At 35.5% G+C, this 24,164-nt stretch overlaps 1 protein-coding gene across 5 annotated transcripts in view; it reads left to right on the plus strand.

Annotated features, from left to right (window-relative positions):
• The window catches only part of ESR1 (estrogen receptor 1), a 191,390-nt gene that overhangs the window by 140,393 nt on the left and 26,833 nt on the right, over positions 1–24,164 (plus strand). For all 5 annotated transcript variants that reach the window (XM_084515516.1, XM_084515515.1, XM_084515518.1 and 2 more), the window contains one exon: positions 20,463–20,601. In XM_084515516.1, the coding sequence (XP_084371642.1) occupies positions 20,463–20,601 (139 nt within the window). The remainder of the gene's footprint in view (positions 1–20,462; positions 20,602–24,164) is intronic.

Consider the following 24,164-nt stretch of genomic DNA (forward strand, 5'->3'; position numbering starts at 1 on the left):
CTGTGTGAGACAAAGCTGCTCTTGCAAGTAGCTTTTACTGTGACTATTTATAGAATTGTCTTTTAGTGCTTTTGAAATACAGGGAGGTGTATTGCCTCCTGTAGAGAAATTTAAAGTAGAGAAAAGGACCAGACAATGTAGTGCAACGGTTTGCTGGTAAGATCCTGAGGAGAAGACACTGATTCTAAAGGATTCTAAAGAACAGGGAGAAGTGGGGGAGAGCTACATGCACTGAGAACTTGTGTCAGGTGGGAAAAAGCCAAAGCAGAGAAGGAACAGTTCAGCAGAAGTATTCAGAAAGGTACTTAGACTTTGGCTGCAGGCATGTGTGGGATCAAAAACTATAAACAGGCAATGCTTTCAATAGCTGATACAATAAACTAGAAGACAGTAATAGCAGGAGGAAAAGGACCAGGGTTTGAATAACAGCTCTGATACTGGAAATGTAAGAGGTATCCAAATGCAATGTTTTCAAACTCTAGGAGTGTAGGAGTGTAGAGGGGGAAATAACTGCATCAAAGCTGGAGTTAGCAGGCTGACCAGCATCAAAAAGGCTCCAACAGGGAGAAAAAGTATCAAATGCAGCAGGATCAGAGGAAGAAGATACTGGGAATCTAATAAATTCAGCAACTCAGTCCTGGACTTCTTACATATTCCTAGGGTTCTTGCTGGAGGCCAGTAGTTTGTTCAGGGTCTCTTTGAAGATGTGCCCTTGTCCCTGTCCATTTTCCCCTTCCAAGCCATTGTCTTTGAGCTTCATGCTCCAGTCTTCCCCCAAGGACTTTTGTGTCAGCGTGGAGTACAAGAATATGTTCAAACTGGAGTGATTCAATTGTGTAAATTTTCAGACAGAGGAAACAAGGTGAAGAGGGGAAAAGTATTTAGAAAACAATGCCCTAGCTCAACTTTCATCCTCAAGGTTTCTGAATCTAGGTTAAAGCTTTTAGGAGAAAGAATAGTTGTCTGTTAATAACATTAAGTGTGTGTATTTTCTATCACATTTTCTTATTCCAAAATGTTTCACATGAAGTTATGTTTAGACTGAATTTCTGAAAGGACTTTTAAATTTTAAAACTTGCTGGTGTTTTACCTTGGGGTTGCCGAGTGGAATGTTGTGTGCACTGTCTCCTCCACAACCTAGCCTGGACCTGGGCACTGCTGAGGGGCAAGCCAGGACTCATCTGGGTGGCTGGTGAGGAGCTTTTGAAATAAAGGCAGGGAAACAGAACTGTGTGTGGGTACAGGAAAAGTTTGGGTATGGGCAGTTTTGCTGCAGACAAGAAGCCAAAGAAATGCAAAAGAAGATGAATTGAGGCAGATAACAAGATCACAGGCATTGGTACATGGGGATCAGTAAAAGCCCATGCTCTTGTGAAGTATTTATATGCACATATATAAAAGGAATTACTACTTGCTTCCTTCCTCTGTCTGAGACACAGCCAGTGTCCGACAAACCCATCAGCATCTGTCACTTGCCAGAAGGATGACTATAAAGTACATATTGCAGAGATAAAAATGTTGTAGAGATAGAAACACTGAATTGCTGAGGAAGCTGCTCTTCCATGATTACAGTCAAATCACCATTCTTCTTTGACCAGGTAGTGACTGATTCCCCAGTTTCCTCAGTTTCATCAATCACAAGGACCTTGCTTAGACTTAGATCAGTCTCTTCACAACTTTTTTTTTTTTTTTTTTTTTTTTTTTCCCCATAACATCTATCTGCTTGTTGGTTTACATATTAGGAATATTACTAAATTTTATTTGGTGATGATCCTAATCATAAAATAAATGGAGTCTTTGAACAATCTCAGAAGTATACCTTTGAGGGTTTTCTAATGCATGGCTTGCAACATTTCTTTTTTTTTTTTTTTTTTTTTTTTAATTCTCACTAGATTTTCTTATAAAGTCATAAAGCTAATTCTGCAGCTTTCCAGATTTTATTTCTTTGTCCAGATGAATGAGATTCTGAACATTATTAAGTCATGACTTGATTCCATTTTGCATCATTTGCTTGTATTTCTTTTTAGCAAAGTTTTGTGGCTGCAGTTAAGAGCGCTATTTCATGTGAGGTGATTTTTTTTTCAAAATTATGATATTAAATAATTATTGTATTCTCATTCACAGAGGTAGTTACTTTGAAAGGTGACTGCAAAGAACTATTAAATCAAGCATGTTATCCAGCCTTCTAGGTGCTTAATAAAAAGCTGTAATAAATGTAATGTAAAGCTGTAATAAGATACCAAGAATGACAGAAATTGTCTTTCACTTGTGTTGTATAGCTATAATTATTGTTCTTTGTGCAAAGGAACAAGAAATGTCTATTGCCCTTCTAAATAAATGTGCTTTTGTTAAGATGGAGGTGAATATGTAAAATGCGCTGAAAGTTCTCTCTCTTTTCACCCACCTTCCCCCCCCCAATATGTTTTTTAATGTTTAAAAATAAGGAAATTAGCTAACATTTAGTTAACATTTAGCTAACATTCATTACATTTTTGTGACAAATCAATAAAAGTTGTCACAACATGTGTGACATTTTGTGACAGCCCAATATGTCCTTTTAAATGCTATAATGTTTGTCCTCCCAGAAATGTCTTAGTTCCCTTCTTTGTTTTGGAAGTGAATAGTCTGAAAACAATTAATAAAAGCTTCCAATATCATCCATTTTTTATCTCAGCATAATAAATACATTTTTTTTTTTTTATGGCATTCTTTAGAGCCATGAACCTCAAATACATGTGTTTATCTGAATATCCCTGAAATTAGTATTTGCTAAAATATAAATTTAAATCTGAATATGAAATTATCTTGTAAATCTAAACACATTTCATAAGATCATGGAACTATTCACATACATAAGGTTCTTTTTGTGCACAGCAGTTTTAAAACCAAGACCCAAAGTGCTATTATAAGGCTGAATCTGCTCAGAAATTTCCAGAATGAGAAGTATTTGAATTAAAAGAAACAATGTATATATAAGTAATCTTGTTTAGCTTTTTGTGTTATAGTGACAGATTAGAAATAATACCCAACAGTTAAGAAGGAACTAATGTTCTTTTAACAAAAACTACTTATATAATGGAGTTCATTGAACATTCTATAACTTACGTGTTTCTTTGATATTAAACAATTGAATATGAAATTCTATGGGTTTGGGCAAAAAAAAAAAAGAGAGACAGAAGGGAGGATCTACAGTAATAATCTAAATTAATCTTATTAATCTTAATATTTTAATCTAAAATTTAATGAAAGAAATACTTAAACTTATTTCATTTCTAAAATAAATGATCCCTTTATAAAAACATTTTCTGGTATTTTCCCTTAGCTGATAAATAATTTACACTCCTGGATGAACATAGCTGTCTTAGAGGTTTCAGCTATGCTGAACCCTGGAGCTTTCCAGGAAACGCTCATTAATTTCCACTCTAAGTAAACAGTAAGTAATGATCCTTCCTGATTTATTTATTTCTGAAAATAATTTACAAAAAGAATATGCAATTGTTGGAAAGCACTGATGCGATACGTATGTGCATGCGCACATACCCATTGTTCCCTGTTCACATAATTCACATAAATTGGCCCTTTTTACTTGATGTTTAATAACTTCAGCATAATTCTTTTAGTTTCTTTCCAGTGCTACATATCTGAGCACAATCATCTGTAATTCCAACCTAGAGGTTATTTGAATATTATCTGTATTAGTTTTCTGTTCAAGCGAGCCATTCAGTAAAGTCTCACATTAGATATGTAGGGGTTTTTAAGATACACAGAAATAATTAAGAAGGAATTATTGTGGACTTTTTCCAGATAGACTCTTGCCTGTTTGTGTTGCTACAATGGTGCATTATATAACACATCTGTTACACAGTTCATTTATTTTCTCTGATTATCTCTCCAGGAAATGAACTATGTGTGCAAAGAGTGTGTTGTTTTGTCTGTCTTTTAGTTACAAACTGCTGTGAATTCAAGCTAGTAAAAGCAAGCTAGTTAAAGCATATCCGATGATGGAATGGAGAATGAGAAATCACTCCTTCAGAAGTTTGTTCTATGATAAAAGTGGCCATAAGAAAGCATTGTCTTCTTTCTTCCTTATGGAAGGTGGTGTTCCTTCTGATAAACAGAGCTGTCCACAACAGTACTCAGCAGGTAGATGAAGACAAATTATTTATCGCTTCACCTAGAGCCAGGGTCTAGACCTGTAGTTTCTTAAGCCTCTCAAAGAGAGGAGTCATAGAACCAGGAAGAAGGAATGAATATCTTGAATGTCCTGCACCCTTCCCTATCTAGGCACTTCTGGGGATGAGGGTGATACCCAGCGATTCTTTCAGTTATGTAGTATTCCTTATGAGTAGGCTGATCTCAGAAACAAAAGAAAACAAAACCTATTGACATAAATTTCAGTGATTTTGTCTCTGTAGCATAGGATTTTTGGTTTGGAGTTTTTTTAAGTTAATCCAGTAGGAAGTTACAAGGCCTGGAAATAAAGCTAATATAAAGACAAGGGGAAACGTACAGTTCAAAATCTCACTTAGACTCTAGATAAACTGAGGTGTTCCCCATTAAATTACATTCTGGAGCATTTGAGGTGATTAAAAAAAATAATATTTAAGATATCTCATTTTACTTGATTCACAGAATAGGGAATATGATTAATTAGTTTTTTTTCCAAAGAATATTAAATCTTGTCAATAGCCTAATGATGAAACATCTTCTAAAACAGCTGCTATCCCTCAGAAAGCATGGCTTCAAATAGAGAAATGGCCATACAGGTGACTGACAAGTGAGCCAAGTGTTTACTAAAAACGCTGAACAGTTTCTGACTAGATATATTCATTCTATTAGAAACAACTGACCTGAATATACCCAAAATAATAATATTACCATGCTAATGTAAATGAATATAGTTTTACTGCATGAATGACCTATTTCTGAAATCTCCTTTCATTGCTACAAAAGTGATATTTCAAGTGTGTTTCACATAGATTTGTAGGATGCACTTTGGAAATCAGTAGGCACTGATTGGGAAGAATAATCACATATAGAACACAATACCCTTCAGCATGCTAGAGGTTGGCCATGTGTTGCCTAGACTGCCATGTGCTTGAGCTCCATTGATTTTAAGAGGATGTTTACTGGTAATGTAAACCTTGATCAGCAGCTTAGAAAGGTCCAATGATGACTGCTGCAGTCCAGTCCTTCCCTCATCTCCAGCAGTTGTTACTGCCTCATTTTGGCCCAGACATTACAGGAGTGGAAGGGAGCTGAGCTGTCCAAATACCAGCACTGTGCTGTAAAACATCTATAAGCTGCACTGCATAGTCAAAAGTATACAAGTGTGAATGCAACTCAAGGGAAAGGGGTGGAGGTGGGACTGCAGTTGCTGGTAGAAATCAGCTTCAACTGCTGTGACACTGTAGTTTCACAAGCATTTCTTCCAGTTGCAGTGATGGCTAGAGTGGTTCCTACCCTGCTGCTTCTGCCTGAGCTAGGACAGTTGTGCAAATTAGAAGAATTTATCTGCATTAAGAATATATATATATATACATTCATATATATAACATAATATATATATATTTATATGTATATATTTTATATATATATATGCACACATCTGTATTTTTTTTACATATATATCTATATACATTTAATGTGGGTGTGGATGTGTGTTTCAACTTGCCTTTAATGTGTGTGAGTTCCCCAGTCCAGTTCACTGCAGAACAGTTGAGTCAGATGGAATGTGAGGGTGACAGTAGGCCAGGAATGATCAGGCAAGTGTTAAGGGTGCTAGAAAGGGAAGTGCTCACATTATCTGTAGTGTCAATGGTAAAATACAGCTCTAACTCAAGCCTTTTTCTAATTTAATTTCTCTTTACTTCAGCTTCAACAGAGAGGTCTTTTCCAATCTTTCCTGTACAAAAGGCAAAAAAAAAACTAGTTACTGGCACCATTTGCAGTCTTTATACTGCTTGGTCAAGTAGATGTGTAATTTAAACTTTGAGTATTTCTGCTTGATCTGAATGTTCTGAAATACGTTCTGAAATATTATGGCAGAGCTGTGAGGGGTTGGAGAATGAGAGGGAGGAAGAAGCATGGTAATTTCCCCCTAGCTCCTTGTTTTGAAAGAAGAAAGACCCCACGGTGATTTATCAAGATGCATCCTAGTACACAAAGGATCACAGTTAGTCTCCAACTCTAGCGTACAGGAGACTACTTCACAGGAGACAAAGACTGGCTGTTCATTTGCATTTGCTGTTTTGATTATAGAGGAAGCATCTGGTTTGCTTTCTGCTGAGTTACTTTGTGGTTGTCTATTCTCATGCATGCTGTTGAGAAGCTGTTCTGCCCTTGTCTTCCACAAAGACAACAAAAACTTATGGAAGTTCTTTGGGCTAAGCTTGGTCTGTGTGGGTAGTAAATAGTGATTTGAAGCAACAGAAGCATGTAGCAAACTTTTTGGAAAGGGCAGCTCAGAATTAGCTTTCTTCTGCAGGACAGAATTTTGCAAGAGGATAAGGAAGCCTTCAGTATTTCATTCAGAGATGGTGCAATAAATCAATGTGTGGCACATTTTAAAAGCCATATATCTAGGTATGTTCTCAGCTGACAGAGAAGAGCTGCCAGTGAAAACCCAGCATATTTATTAATGCCTCATTCACCTTCATTTTTCTACCCTCTTGGTATTCATATAAGCACAGCTATGTAGAATCTTTTACTCTGATATGAACACCAAATGCACCTTTATTTTTTTCCCCAAGCATACATGCAGTGTTATGTTTTTTATTGTGAGTCTTTTGGGAAGAATATTGCCTTACCAATGAGTAACACTGCTGTTGCTCCTGACTTTGCCAATGTCTCTCTGTGTCAGTGGTATACAACTCCCTTATAATGTAACACAGTTTATTGAAGCCTAAACTACTATTAGAGGATTCTGTCTGCTGCATGGGAATGCTGTGAAGCATGTTAAATATCCCTGTTGTGAAACAAAAACAAATCTGAAGACTCTTAGCCTACAGGTATAAATATGAATTCAATCTGCTATTATTTTTTTATAATGTTCCACATGTTCCTGCTCAATGCTACTTGTTGCCACAATGTCTCATATCTTGCAGGAGTTTTGCTTGCTACTTTATCCAGGTATTGTGCAAGGCTATCACAAGAATCAATCTTTGATACTGCTGCCTAAGTCCCTCTAAGAAAAATTGAATTATAGCTAAGCTGAAATACTGCAACATATTAAAATATGTAACAGATGAAATCTGTTTCTCATGTTTCCTCCCTATGTTTTTGTACCTTTGTTCCACTCTATGCATTTTTTTCTTTCCCCTTCCCCTTCCCCTTCCCCTTCCCCTTCCCCTTCCCCATCCTCTTCCCCTTCTTCTCCTTCTCTTTCCCTGAAGGGACCACTTGTACTCAAGCATTCGAGAAAGATCCTGACATTTGAATGAGCCACTGCTAGGCAACATAAATATATTTCCCCGACTATCTTACTTCAGCAGACAGTTCAGTCAGAGTGCTCTTTTCTTTGAACTCCAGATGATGCTTTTTGTACCTTGTTTACCAGTGGGCTTTCTGAGAGATTTTGGTAAAACTCTGTCATTGCAGTCTGATTAATTCAGATCTGCTCTTCTTCAGCTGACAGTGAATAATTGTTACCAGCTTTCCTAGGAGAAATTTTATTTACTAGTATTGTTGTGAAGTATCTTTTAAGTGCTGATGTTAAGTAGGTGGGAGATAATGGTATTAGCTCATCAGTAACTTCTCTGAAATCATTTGGTATTGGGATGTCAGAAGTATATTGGTGCTTTACTAGATATTTCAGTATAATTTTGATGAGAAGATTTCTGTTTTATTAACAAACTGCCTGTGTGACACTGTCTCTTCGCTTCAGATTCTTTAAACAGATTGAGAGTAACTGATGTTTATAGGGGTAGGACTATATTTAACTGTGTTTGTAGAAGTTTATAAGCATATATTAGCTGTAGCAGTATAGAAGAGCTTCAGCCCCTCAAACCTTCTGGATATCATCAGATATGGGCAACATCATTTTAGTAGCACATATTTGCTATCTCATGGATCCTACACCAAACATAGTTCTTCTGCCTCTGGGGATAGGAGCCTTCAGCCTGGAAAGGTCTTCTATGTATCAATAAACTTGTGTCTTGCAGGTCATATTTGTGATAGTAGGGTGATACAAGTCATAAAACAATATCCAAGGCTATGTCTGAACAGTGGCTCCATTTCTTGACCCAAGCTAAATGTTTTATTTTCATCCATGAGGAATTTGTCAAATTCACATTCCAGACCAGGTAACAGAGAAAAGAAAAACAAAATAAATAACATTTTCTCTGTAAATGAGAAAGAAGATAAAAACTACCACAATTTAATGGTTGGGGAAAAAAAAAATCAAATTATAATTCCAGATGAAACTTGCTGAATTTTAAGTTACATATATATTTTTTTCTAATATTTAATCCCTGCTATCATACTTGCTAGAAGATATTACTGTGATATTTTTAAGTAATGGAATTCCATGCAACCTTTCAGTACTGACAAAGGATGACAATTAGGATTTATAGGTCCAGTTAGTTTGGATGAACTTGTACAACGTTCCAAAACTTTTCCAGATGTCTCCATCAGGATTATGTGAATAATTAATATCTTTGTCTCCTGACAGTACCAAACAATAAAAAGAATCTTTTTAACTTAATAAAAAATGACATTTCTTTATATTTTTGCTAAATAGCAACTGTCCCAGGTAAAATAAAACATTTGAGATAAAAGGAATGCATTTAATTAATATTTTGAATATTTTAGTCACTGGCTTAAAATGAAAAAAAGAATTTTTGAAAAAAAAAAAAAAGGCCCTAGATTTCATAGAAGTTTAGGTACGAAATGTTGAGTAGCAATAGGTGCCTGGTGGAGTGCTGAAAACTAAGATAGCTGAGAGGGACGCTATGTGTTCCCTGCTAGAACCCACCCTGTTTTTATTTGTTTATATTTATTTTGTGAAAGTTGACAAGTTCTCCTGAGTGTATTAAGCTTGTCAACCTGTCACTTACAAATGTAAATATTCTGTCAGAGTGCTTCCAATAAGTTCCAGCTTCAGTATGTGCCTCAGCAGTTTGGGTTGGTTGAGAACAAGGTGGTGGTTCTCCAAGAGCAATGTTTGTGTTCACACCTCAGGCAGGTCCATACAGTGAGTTTCCTTAGGTTGCTTAGTAGATGCTGAAATGTTCCTTGAATTTGTTATCTGTTGAAGGAGAGCATGCAAAAAGGGGTTTTCAGTGAATGATGTGTTTTCTGGGAACATGCTGCTTGCTAACTTATTAGATTTCCCTGGACAACAAAATGAATATAAATGGCCAGCTGCATTCCAGAGTCTTGATTTCCCTGCAATGTATTCTTTTGCTCTGTCATAGGGTGACACTCCCACACAGCTGCTAAAATGCTTTTGTTGTTGTAGTGGTTAAAGGAAATTGCTGCAATTAATTTTGCTGTCTTTTTTCTCTTTGATGTGTCATTACAATTTCTTGGATAATTTTTCAGAGATTGGTTTCTGTTCAAAGCCAGTCATGGAGGGGTGAATGTTATAGGAGGGGAAAACTTTTAAGCACACACATGTGTATGTTTCTGGTTTGGTATAGTTAGGACAACATAATGAACATGAAATATACATGTATGTATACAAAAGTATACATACTTTTTTTTTTCTTTTTTCTTTTTTCTTTTTTTTTTTCTTTTTTCTTTTCTTTTTTCTTTTTTCTTTTTTCTGTTACATACAAGTGCATTAGGGAAAAGTAGGACTTCTCCAAAAGTGAACAATCTGAAAAAATAAAATGGATGCAGGTGCCTTAGTCAAGCTAGTTTTATTTCCTAATGACTATAAAGAATGACCAGACCATGAACTCTGAGGTTATGCTCCATTTCTTGGGTACAGCACATTATGTTCTGAGCAGTTTCTATTTGTGGTCTTGAAGCAGTTTTAATCTTCAAGTTCAGTATAGACCTGACAGTTTTTTCTTCTTTTCCTTGGGCTGCAAAATAGTCTGCTTTTCTGCTAGCTTCAGATGCTGCTGAAATGAATGTTAATTGGTTCAGTGGTAAGTACCCTAGGTCCTAGGAGGAAACAGACTGAGGAGCAGAAAATTTTGTGTTTTGTTCACTGGATTTTATGAATGAAAGAAGAAAGAGGAGAGCCCTCCCAGTTCCATCACCTGAAAGTTGTAGTCAAAAAAGGTCTTCAGTTCAAAACTGACATTTATCAAGATTCCAACCATGGATGGAGATGGAAATCAAAATGGTGAAAATATAATTGAAAAAGAGTTTAAAAAAAAAAAAAAAAGGAAATAGTATAAAATAAAATCAGGATTTTAGATGTATTAAGAAACAGGTAAATTATAAGGTTAGTAATCATTAATTTCAGCTTCTAGTCACTTCAATAAATAAGTAATACTAGTTTAAAAGAGTAGCTGATGATGATCACTGTTTGTTACCTTGAAAAGATAATTTTATCTCTTTTCCAAAGTGTTCTCGAATGTGTAATGACAACCTTCAGGTCCTTTGTGTACCTTTTCTAATCAATAGAACAAGAAGCATAAAAAATGAAATAAAGGAGATATTTTATACCCTAGCTTTTGCAGGGAAACTGAGGTGTGAAGAAGTTATAATGAGCTGACTGTGGTAGAAGAGGTCTTCGGATTCACTTTAACCAAGTTTAATTCATTTGCCACCTTGACCCTGCTACCCAGCCATTAGTATGTGCAGCATGCCTGCACTGCCTTTGTCTGGCCTGAGGTTTTTCATGGACTTTTTCATGAGCCTGGGCTGCAGCAAATACCACTAGCAAACTGGCAAGTCTTGCAGGCTGATCTTTGTTTTTCAAACATCTCCCTTGATAACTGTGTCTTGAAGCATACATTTGAAACCTCACAGGGTCATGCTGTGGTCACTTACAGTACCGTGAAAGAGTCCACTTCAGTCTGCTTCCTTTTGTCCGTATCCAGTGACTATACATTTTCTTAAAAACTTGATGAGCAATTGCTTCAGAAAAGCTTTTGCTCAAATGATTGGTTCTTGGCAGTCAAAAAACACATCACTTATTTATATTTGATTTAGTTTCTGATTGGAGCACAAACATGTACTTTAGTGAAAAGGCCTGAATTCAACTAAGCATGCAAAAAAATCTGAGTCATGCTGGATATGACCTCAAATCTTGGAGCAGGTTTATAACAAGGGTTCATCCAAGGTGGTTGGTGTTCCCTGGCTGCCCATTGCATGTCTTTCATCGCTTCTTCTTGTGGGGTTATTTCATCCGTTGGATGAACAGTTAAAGGAACAGCACAGACCAGAAGAGCAGCAGCCTGGGGGGGGGGAGGGGGAAGAAGAGGGAGGGGGAGAAGAATCTGGTGGAGAGTACAGCTTGTAATTATGAGCATGTCTTTTGTGTTCATAAAAGTCAGGCAGGAATGCATAGCCAGCATCACAAATGATTTTAGCTGGATCTGCTTTTGAAGGAAAACATTTTGCATACTGAGCTCTTAAAAAGTATGACAAATTAAAAAAATAAAATAAAACAAAACAACAAGAAAAAAAACACCGTGCACAAAAAAAATCCACAAACCTACTTGCAACTGTTCTAAATATTAATATAAAACTGTTCTAAATATTAATATAAATTTAGAGTGATAGAATTAACTGTTGTAGAGGGAAAAAAAAAAAAAAGTTTACTACTTCATACTGCATGTTTTAGTCAGCAGCTAATACATTTGATATAGCACCCTACCTCAACTGTGTAGGAAAAGTTTCAGAGACCATCCTTGAAATGAAAAGCCTTCCCATGAAGTTGATTGTTCCTACACTTAAAATCTTTGGGAATAGCTTATGTTCTCCCTTTTTCAATATGTAGACAATATCCCGCACACTTTATTTGCAATCCTGAACTCCCTGAAAGAAAGAACAGCTCTCAGTGATAAAGGAGCCCTAAAGTAGCATCTTATTTTTGTTAAAGGGTAGCCTGAGTCTTGGATGTTCAGATTACAGTCCAGGGATAAATAATTGATAGTTAAAATGCTTTAATGAATGAGCATGGTAGTGCTGTAGGAAATTGTCACATAATAATTAACATAATTTTTGTTGCTCTTTTGAATTGATTTGTGTTTGTATAGAAAATACATGCATGTATCGCTCCTTACTTTGTAAAGACAACATGATAAGCTTTCTCTAGCAAACTGCCAGGCAACCTGCACCAGCAATAAACATATACAATTATTATTGTTGGTTTTATTATTATTTTAATGACTTAGTAGTTTTAATGACTTAGTAGTTTTTAATGAAACTACTTGTATAAATGAGGAAGAAAATTTAGGTCTAGGAAGTTCTGGTATTGGCAGTTACCTTGCCTAGCTCATAGAGTATGTTAAAACCTAAGAAAGAATTCATGCTTTTTTAGTGTACTGCATCCAGGTTTTCGCCTCACAATCTAAACAGTTTTCCTCCAACTGATTTCTGAAGGTTTTATTTCCTTTATCACTTTGAGAAAAGTTCAGTTGCTGGTTTTCTTCTTTTTCCTGATTTGCAAGAAAGAAAGCTTGCACTTGAGTTTAAGGAGGCTTCTCTATCCTAAAGATTTTGTGGCTGAAAAGATTAGAGAGTGTGCTAAGAGCCTGCCACACCTCCATCCTAATCCTGCCGCCTCCTGGATGAGGCACTTAACCTCTCTGTGTTCTGTCTATAAAATACATTTAATAATACTTAATGGCTTTACTGCCCTTTGAAAATGTAAAGTGCTATGTGAGTGCTGATTACTTTTATTGTGTTCCCTGATGGAAGGCCTTAACATATTTGTGTTAACTGGTGGTGCTAATGCACTTTCTGGAATAATCTTATTTATCAAAGTGAAACAGTTGCAAAATAAAAACTTTATTAGTCAAGGCAGACATGGTGACACATGCAAGGAAAGTTGGGAAATTTAAGCACTTAGCTTCACTGAGTATCTCTGTGCTACATTTCAGCCACAGTCTGGAGCTACATTTCAACACAGCTTGTCTTTTCTCCAAACTGCATCCGTGCAAGGGACATCCTAGTGAGGGAGAAATCTCCATCTTTTGCTTTGGAGCTTTGGAGCCATGGCCTGACCACCAGCTTGGGACAGATTTTTCCAGACAATCAAACCTTGAAGAGCAATTTACTTGGGGCTGCTGTGCAGTGAGAATTCACTGTCCCCAAAACCCACAAGAGCACTTCCATTCTTGGAGCTGGCTCCTGGATTGGGTGTCTGCATGCTGCAGCTGGGCCAGCACTGAGTGCATCTCCCCAGGAGCAATGCCAGCCATCTTAGTGTTGTCCTGTGGACCTCTGACATTTTTCTCAGGCAAGATAGCAGTATATCCCAAAAACATGGCAGGCAAATGTCAGGTGATGAAAGTGTATGTTGGACCAGTGGTAATTATCTGTTATTACCAGTAAAGTGTTTTCATGGACCTAAATCCAGACTGTGTTTGGTACAAAGTATTGGCTTTGAATAGATCAACTTCCACTTGTATGCTTCTCCACTAGCTTGCTTTGGCATAGGAAATTTGATGTAGGACAGTATTTACTAGATCTTGGGTATGCAGGGAACATTTGTGTAATAGTTCGGACTGGTATGTATCTGAGGAAGGAAGGAGAGATTCCTGTCCTGAATGAGGCATTAGCTATTTGGACCAGGAATGGCCTCAAGAACCTTTTAGTCTCCTCATCCTGAAAAGATATGGACTGGGCAGGCCTGAAAAAATATGCACTTTTGTGCAAGGAGAAGTTATTGACTGAAGTCATAAGAACTTTACACATTCCTGCAAAATGGTTGAAATGGTTCTCCTTCAACTGAGAAATGCATTTTTGAATTGCCATGGTGAAGCCTTTAGGTAGAAGCAGATTGACCAGCTTCTAGAAATGGGATCTGAAATAAAAGTGAAAAAACTGACCCCTGCAACATCCCTAATTCAGGTTATGTTTATGGCTGTAAATTGTAATTGTTATAATACAGAAAGGGGTTTAGAGCTGTTAGAGTTTAAAATGGCAAATGTAAATTTTTTTAAAAGGAATTAACAGCAAATGGTCTTCTCTCTGATCTCATCTCTTCATTTCTGATAGACTTCTTAGGTTTAGAGGAGACAATTTATAAGTTTATAAGTTTAAAAATTTATAAGGTATTATAATATATTATAATTATACAGGCAGTGAAAGTACAGAATTCTGAAAGAGTTGACAAAGTGTGCCATTTGCTTGGTGTTTGCCTTTCAAACTTTTCTCTCAGGAACTTAGCAAATTACAACTATTTTTTCCTGATCCCATTTGTAGAAAAAAAAGTAATGTCCCTTTAGAAAAACGTATCAATCATACTATTTATTTTGTTACCAAAACATTTGTATTCAAAATGTTGAATTTTAGAACTTTTTGATCTTCACTCTTCAAAACACAGCTTGATTTAAAACACTGGAATTGTGTAAACAAGACTATATGACCATGCCATCCATTAAATTCCCTAAGGAGGGAGAACTTAGTAAAAATTGGTTATAATTTTGGTCTGAAGATCTGTGTAATGAGGTAGAAATAAGCCCTGTGAATATTACAGGAATAGCCCTGTGAATACTGAGACTCATGGAAAATAGTGTTTATGATTCTCTGATTCACTTCTCCTTGAACTCTCGTTTGCCCTGTTGTTGTGTATGGGCAAGGCTATAGTCAGGGTGAAAACTTCTCAGCTGGACTAAGAGATTGCCTGGCTCTGCCTTAAAGGTTGAAGAATCTGAGCGATCCGTGCAAGTTCAGACCAAAATGTCATTTTATGTGCTAGAAAAATGCAGAGATATGGTCTCTGCTTGACTCTCGGCTTGGAAAGTCTTGGCGCTGACCCACTGGCCCTACAGCAAGCACAAATTTCTCATCTTGATCAAATGATCATGACAGAGCTATTGATCCTTTAATGCCCATTAGGTTAAGAGAAACAGGTGCTGTTTTGCTTTTTTCTGTCTGTTTCTCGAAAGAATTTGCTGTAGAGATTATTTTTTCAGTTTATTTTATCTACATAGATATTTTGTTCATATAAACCATATCTTAATTTGGCTGTTTTATGGAGTGGTTGCTATCTCTCAGGTAGAAGCACTCACCACTACTTTCCTGCTGTCTTTGCCAACCTAATTTGTGTTTCTTCCAAATGTGCCCTATTACATGCCTGTTGCATAGCTGAAATACTGTGTTAAGATGAAAATAACATCTTTCTCCTGTAGTTACTACTTTTCAAAACACTGCAATAAGATAAAAGAAGAGAACAGTTTATATATGCAGATATATGATGTGGTGTAAGAATGTTCTGCCTTCTCAGGACATTTTTGTAAAGAATAGCATTTTGTATTTTTTTACTGTAGAAGAGATTCTAAAAATTCTCTTTACTATCAAGGTAAAGACCTCCCATACAAGAGGGCAGGACATTTAGAAATGACATAACCTTTGCAGTCCAAGAGGTTCAGCATATTTATAATTTATCTGGAATAAAAGGATGAATAGCAGTGTTAAAAATTACAGGTAATATTAAGTTGGCTAGGGTGATAAAGAAAAGAGCCAGTGAAAAACTGTGCAGTCCTAGTCTCACTGTCTCCAAAAGAACATAGTTGAACTGGAAAACGCTCAGAGGACAGTGATGAATTAGGATAATTTTAATGTGAGGAATGGCTTGAATATGCACAAACTCTTTGAAAAAGGGAAGATTGGCAGTGAGATAATGAGGGAATGATGGTATATTTCATTAAAATAACTAGATGTATCAAATCAAAGTTAGTGATTTTTATTTTTATTTTTGAATATATTATTATTTTCACAGTGTTAACCTAGGGTGTGAAACTTTTTACCAAAGAGTATTACTGTCAGAGTATATAAAAAATCTGAAGTGGATTAAAAGTCTACATAGGTTCAAAAAGCAACTCAACAAACTAGAGGAAAAAACAGTTGAGGGACGTTAAGTACAAAAAGACGATCTCTGGCTCAGGAAGTCCCTGAGTCACATACCACGAGAGCCTGAGAAAGCATCTCTAGAAGCATGACTTTATGTTTTTCCTGCTGTATGTTCTGCATCTGGTATCAATTGCTGTTGTAAATTGGATACTTTGCTAGATGGACCTTTGGTATTTCTTTTAAAGCTTTTTACTGCTTTTGTTTTACTTTCTTTCAGAACACTTGGAGGCTGAGTCATTAGCACAATTTTGTTTATAGTCTTGCAAAAATTGCTTGAGATTTATATTTTAGGTACTCATGGTAGTTAAAACATATGGTATAAACATGTAAGTAGGATTACAGATAGATCAGATTAAAAAAGAAGATTGCTTTATCATTTGTTGTGGGAAGAGGAATAGTCTGGACACTGTATAATTGTTTCTTGAGTCATAGCAGAAGCTGTGAAATGCCAATAATTTAAAGATCCCCAAATATTAATAAGTACCTAGTGGAGGATTTATTGTTGTAGGGGTAAATCTGCAATCATTGGGTCTCTGAGAATGTTAATTATTAGGGAAATTCTGACAAAATTGGATGCTACTTACTATTTCAAAAATAATTAAGACTAATCATGAATTTATTGGTTTCAAAATATTGGACTGGTAAAATATGACATATATATATTGTTGGTATTTGATCCAGAGGACTGCAGGGTTCACAATACATGTTACAGTAGCAATAAATGAAAACCATCTGAGCTTTATGTTGCTCCCTACTGCAAACCTCTTCTCTGTTTTCAAGAGTAGATGTATTTTTGTTGTTGTTGTGCTCTCTCTCTCTTTTTAAACCTAATTCTCCTTCTAGCAGTCATTGTGTTCTTTCATGGTAATCTGTCCCTTTGGACAATGACCAAAATTCCCACTTTCATGGATCTGCTGCCTCTTCCAGTACCGTCTAGAAGAGAGAGATTTGTATCATATTATCACTGACACTGTTGCTTTAAATTAGCAAGTATAATCAGTTTAGTTTGAACATTGCTGTTTTTGTTTTTGCACATAACCAATTTAATTGCCACCTACTCTTAGCTGAGTGCTCAGAACACCTTTCTGGCTTTTCAGAAGTTCATATTTCCATATTTATACACAAGTTCATGGAACAATTATTGTGTTCTGTTGGCAATCACTCAAAAATACCATTAATTTATCTGCGTATGAAACAGGGACGTTCCAGACATGGCTTTTAATCTGTGTTTTGCTTCTGACAGACATGATGTGTGAAGAGCTTAATGGCAGTCTAGATCTTTAGATTTTTGGACACATATTGATATGTGTCATAAGATCATTCAATTGGTCATTCTGGTAGATGGAATCAGATGTAGGTTATATGGAATAAGCTGCAATTAGTTTATCAACAGTGAAGTCAAGGTCCTTCTCTTTTCTTAAGGAACAATAACTGAACATTTGGAATTCAGAAATACTTTTTTCTTTCAAAACTTGCCACCACTAAAAGAACACTGATATTTGGGAATTCAGTGCACATCGACACATAATTTTAGTAAAATTAAAGTGCAGCTTGCTCTGAATGATGAAGTGACTAAAGATTTATTCATTTAATTTAACCTCCCGTAACATTACTCTGAATTAACTTGCTTGAACAAGAATATTTCTTAAAAATAATAATTAAATCTTGATTAACATTTCAAATGACAGAAAATTCATGGAACCTTAGTATGTTGCTCAGATAATTACTTTTGTTAACAATGGCTTCTTGTTTTTAGTCGGACGTGGAGCAGGTTTAAGTTCCACTGTGGGCTTCTGTGTGTTATACCATTACCATTTGTAATGTCATTTTCCTTTTCTTTAGGTATTTACACTTTGCAGTCTTTTAACTCTTTAACCTATTTGGCTTAAAGAGTAACTAAATTCCTGTTTTTCCTCACTAGAGGGCATGTTTTTCAATGCTTTCATCGTTTTGACCTTTATTCTGTCCAACTTCTCATCCTCCTTCACGAATGGCTACCAGATTCACGTAGCATGGAGGTAATTTAACTTCCTAACTCTTTTTGAGTTTGCCTGGGTTTTTATAAAATTTATTGGTTTTATAGATGCAGTTTCCCACTGTAAGCTCAAACATCTTGTCTATATCCCTAATGTTCTTGGTTTTAAATTTCTCTCTTTATACTTTTTGTTTATATCTTATTTTATGATGAAGCTAGTAAGTGAGCTAGATAGCTTACATTATTAACCTGTTTGTTATATTATTTTCCACGTGCCTTCATATCAACTTAATTATGATTTCTGCTTTTTCCCATGTCATCGTTAAAAAAATGCTCAAGATAAAGAAGTAAGCTGTATGGGGTTCCTCTAGAAACACATCACTTCAATTCAATTCATTATTCTTTTACCATTGCATACTGAGATGTGTCACTTAAAATACTTGAATTCAGTTTATCTGTTGCATATTTTCATGAAATTGAATGTTTTGTAAAAGTATGTTTCATAAAAACTGTTATTTTTATAAACTAAATGTATATCATCTAAAAAGCCAACAAGTTAATTTGATCATGTTTCTATGAATTCTTGTGCATTATTATATTACAGACTTTTAAACCTTCAATAATCAAGGCTTGTGTTACCTGTTTTATTATAGTACCCAAAACTGTAAGACTGACAGATCATTTAAGACTTTAAAATACAGACACATCATCAGTGTTATTTTTCATCCTAGTTTTCTGATGAAACTTAATTGAAATCGAAGTTAATATTCCAGGTAGCAAGAATGTTGTGGTCTTTTAGGACTTTTTAATGCAAAATATTCATATTTAGCTACTTTAAATTATTTTAACATTGTATTGCTGTATTCTTCTTTTTCTCAAAGCAGACTAGCAAAACTCCTGACGTAATTTATTTTTTACTTTTTCTCTTTAGTTTTTATGCAGATCACATAACCTCAGTGCAATCTGAAATTTTGTATGCAGGGCTAGGGAAAATTAGAACTAATAAAAACCTAGTGCTTAAATAACTAATAAAAACCTAGTGCTTAAAAAGGCTTAAAAAGTTGTAGTAAAAATAAGACCAAGACAGTGTGGAGAGCGAAGTGAAGTGAGAAAGGAGATATGAACTGGCTACAAACTTCAAATACCACACGGGGACTTGGGCCCATGCATTGCTGTGGTTCTTTTAATTCACAGATAAAAATATTATATGGTGTGCTGTTGTATTAAGGCAATACTTAATAGGAAATATAGTGTTTATTGTTTGTTCTCCATATATAGACAACAATTTCCTTCTGCCAGTTTCATTCTTAAGTGCTATAATCAATGCTTAGTAGTTAATAATCTTACTATTTTAAGTTTTAGCTCTATTGATTCAGGCTGTTTGGTGACTCAGGCAACTGCAATTCCATCACTGTGAAGTCTGAAACTCATCTTTACATTTCGAAATAAATGGAAAAATACAAGAAAAAAAGGACATTTTTTTTTTTTTTTTAAATACTTACCACCTTCATAAAAACAGCAGGTAATGCTACTTTGGTCTAAACCCACTCCTAGTGATTGATAGATGAGTTTTATTTCAGAAACGTCAAAGCTGTTTATTTCTGTTTCTTTTTCTTTTTTCTTTCTTTCTTTTTTTTCTTTTTTCTTTTTTTTTTTTTGTTTAATGATTGTTTATGAATGGACTGATTAGCTCTCAGAAGTGTCCATCAAAACATTTATACTGCTAACTGTTCTGAAAATTATTCTGTTTGAGGGAACTTCTACACATTTCCTTCTTAGCAAGCTTATATAACTAAAAAAAAAAACAAAAAACACCAGCAAGCAAAGGCCGTATGGAAGTGCAGAGGAAAGAAATTACTCTCTACTTCCCACAAACGAGCGATTTTTGACCACATCCTTGAGGCAGAGCTTCAACGCACATAGCTGTTGTTCAGGAGGACAGACGTTTTCACAATGAGAGCCCACTCTCTTCTTCCTTTTTCCATATTTTATTGCTGATTGTGACATTGTATGGTATGGAATATCCCTTTGGTTGGTTTAGGTCAGTTGCCCTGGTGATATTCTTTCCTCCCCTCTTGTCCACCCCCAGCCTGCTGGCTCTGGGGGAGTTGGAGGGAGTCCTGATGCTGTGCCAGTAATGCTCAGTAATAGGCACAACACTGGTGTGATACCAGTGCTGTTCTAGCTACAAGTGCAGAGCACAGCAATGTATGGGCTGCTGTAGGGAAAGTGAATTCCATCCCAGCCAGACACAGTACTATGTTAACCTGGCTCTTACACTGCTAGAAAGTGTTGAATGTTTTATAGGATAAAGACATAGTGAACCTGAAAATACACAAATCTCAATCAGAAAATTGAAAAAGGACAATTTTTTATTTGCTTTTTTTATTGCTTTTTTTCTTGGTTATCCAGCTCCAATGCACTTTTTAACCTGGTTCTCTGAAAAATTTTGTTCCACTTACAAAACAAGAATGTTTTTATTGTCTCCTATTTACTCTTTCAGGATTTGTGGATTTAACACTCCATGATCAGGTCCATCTACTGGAATGTGCCTGGTTAGAGATACTGATGATTGGCTTAGTCTGGCGCTCCATGGAACACCCAGGAAAGCTTTTATTTGCACCTAATCTATTACTGGACAGGTCAGTCTGAGTATTGCTGTTAATTATTTGATTTGTTTCTACTGCAATCAGATTAATTTCTAGTTTGTAGACATCTTGCTGATACTACAATTTCGTCATAAATTAAGCAGGATTTTCATTGGTGGGACTGGAAAAGAAACTCTAAAATATCTAGAATTAATCTGTTGAATGATGTTGGTAATTTGCTAGACAGAGAAAACATCTGAAAGTCACCTGCTGCTGGAAGTACTTTATTTCAAAAGCAGACGAAAACTCCTGTTATAATTTGTACAGTTTGTTGCAAAGCTAAATTAAATTAAAAATAAATCTGGAACACTAATCCCTTTAAACCAGATAATTATTTCTGCTTACCTAGAATCCTCCTAGCCAGTCTTAGCTAAAATTGGTTTATTCAGGCAGCCAGCCATAATTTTGTAAGAAAATCCTGATGGGTCTAAGTTGAAATCTTATTTATTTACACTGAGATTTTTATTTTTCTTCTGAATACTGGAGTCAAATTTGGAAAATGCACACCTGTTTGCTTCTCTAAGCCTTTTTAGATAGTCTTGCTGAGATGCTGTAGTTGTTTCTATGTGAAAGAGAAAAATATGCTTCTCTGCCATACAACAATATTCTGGATTTCAGCTGTCAGTCTTCACAAAATCAAAACAGGAATTCTAGCAATTTTAGTGCAAACTCTCTCTCTCTCTCTTTCTCTCTCTCTCTTTTTTTTTTTTTTTTTTTCTTTTTCCAGTCATGGAAATATTTAACCTTGAGAAAGTGCATTGAAGCAGAATAAATAGTGAGCAGGGGATTTGACATATGACTGTGGCAAACCCAGGAACAGTTGGTTAAGATGGAGATATCCTAACTATTGGTAGTACTCTTTTTTGATGTTGAAGACACCCACATAGCACAGTTGGCAGCAGAGACCTTATGCATGGACATTGGTCACATAGTGCAGAGCTAGACTATAATGTGAAGCAGCTAAGATCTGGCAATGTTACTGATCTCATTACTTAGCTGCAGAGGCATTGCAGCAAAGAGTCAAAGGCAGTTCCTTCAGCAACTGCAACCATTAGTTAGGTGACTGAATCATAACTCTTGCTAGCAGAAAAATTTTATCTCTTGTAAGGGTTTCAAAATCTCTGACCTAACACTAACAAGTCCTCCACTAAACCATATCGCTAAGTTCAACATTTGAACATCTTTTAAAAACCTCCAGGGATGGTGACTCCACCACTTCCCTGGGCAGCCCATTCCAATGCTCCACAACCCTCTCAGTAAAGAAGCTCTTCCTAATATCCAACCTAAAACACCCCTGGTGCAACTTTAGCCCGTTCCCCCTTGTCCTGTCAACAGGCACGTGGGAGAATAGACCAACCCCCACCTCTCTACAGCCTCCTTTAATGTACTCAAAAGATGTGCAAAAAATCATAGAAAACATTTTTTTTTGTGCAGAATGTATCTACTTGCTTAAATGTAAATATACTCTTCTTAGACTAGGCAAAAAAAATAGAGAAACACATCAGTTTTAAAATAATTTCTCAGTGCTCATAAAAAGGAAAAAGTTCTACTGTAGGAAAGCAAATATAGTATGCTATTGAAAAATACTGTAAATTGCAATTTAGCCTCCAAAAACTAACTAGTCTGTTTCACATTTTGTAATGTAGGCTGTGTGAAAAAACTTAAAACTGAAGAACAGAGCCGGAGTACCATTTTTGCTCCTGTTAGCTAAGAAAAAGAGCTTAGGAAACTTTGGTCTTTCTTGACCAAAAATTCCCATACTATGAACAATAAAAAAAGTCTGAACAGTTGATTCATGCAGTTTAAACCAAGTCTCTGATGGATTAAAAGAAACAATTGCATGTAAGTGGAAACACATATTGCTTTAGAGGTGAAAAATTAATTTACTTCATAACCAAAGCAGACTCCTTGTTTTCTGACCTTTAAACAGGACTGTTTCTAAAAGTCTAAATCTATGAGATGTTATCATTTTCAAATAATAAGAAATGTGTTTCCATATACTTTCTTCCCTCTACTTGTTAGGGATATTTGCCAAAACTGAAATAATAAATTAATTGACTCTGGAGAGCACTGATATGCTAATTAGTTTACTAACCATTGATGTAATAATTAATTAGTGCTAACACTAATTTATGTGTTAATTTGATTTAAGCATGTTTCCATTTGAGAGTGTTACAGAGCAGAGTCATATTATTTGCCAGATTTGAGAGGGCTGAACAGAGACTGTTTCAAAGACTAAGCCAGTGGAGTCCTTCCACTTTCCTTCCTATTTCAGCATATATCACAAGAAGAGTGAAAAAAAAAAAAAAAAAAAAAAAAAGTTTGATGCATCATTGTTATAGATGTAAATAATGAAATTATGATTGAATGGCTAAAATAATGGGAAAGATGCATACAGTAGTAACATTTTCTTTCATCTGGGCTACTTTCTGCATATTCTATACAGGATACTTATGTTCAGTATTTTCATCCACAGCTTTCTGTCATGAATTCCCATCACTTACCCTGTTACCTGATCTGTGCAGTTAAAAGCATGTGCAAATGTAAATTTAACTATTGGCTATAATCCAGAGTCACCAACTGCAGATACTAAAGACTTGGTCTGTCTATAACCAATGTCTTTGTGGACTTAATGCAAGTTCAATATCATTAATATAGAGCTTTATAATATTTTGTCTCTGCCTGTCTGATCATTCAGTGCCAGGCAGCCTCTCTGATTTCTTCATCTGTTCCATTTTTTACTTTCAGGCTTATCTTGTATCTGATAGATTCCTTCTGTCCGATAGACTGTCGTTTGTGTACATCTGTATGTAAAGCTCAGGTCACTTCAAGTTTTACTACAGCAACTTTTTCCATTTTGGCTAGATAAATACAGTCTTGCATTGTTCATATCTGTCTGAAATGCTATAAAAATACCATTCCTGTTTTGCCTTTATTTGAGCAAATCTAATTTCTGTTCTTCCAGTTTGCTCCTCCTATTTGGGTTTTATTGGGTCTTTTCCCATTCTGTGACACTACTTGTTACATTTTCAAATAAATACCTCTATAATTTTCCTATGTATCTATTCACATTTGGAAGACTCCTTGAAAATATCCATAAAGCAACCCTTTTTTACCCACTTTAAGTTCCTTCTTAAAATTTTGCTTTGCCTGTAAAAATAATTACACAACAATTAAGCTGCCAGTATGTTTAGACAATTGTATTCTGTATGGATGAGTATCATCACATTATCCCTTTCTATTCCCACTCTGCCTTGTAATTAGATAGGGTATTCTGTGGGATAATGCATCCTTTCTTCTTCAGTTAATGCAGTACCTAAACACTTGAGTCTTGATTCAAAATCAGGACATTTAGCAGTGTGCCAGTCACATAGTACATTTTTACAGTGTACAACTGATGCTATTATAAAAGCTCAACTGACAATAAGTATAGATTATAAAAATAAACCCAATAAGGAAATACAATAGCACACTCACAGAGATTGCAATTAATGTATAGCATTTGATACAAAAAAAAAAAAAAATCCAGGATAAATGCAAATCTTTTATATACTATT

Source organism: Aythya ferina, assembly GCF_964211825.1.
Source record: "Aythya ferina genome assembly, chromosome: 3".
Lineage (NCBI taxonomy): Eukaryota > Metazoa > Chordata > Aves > Anseriformes > Anatidae > Aythya > Aythya ferina.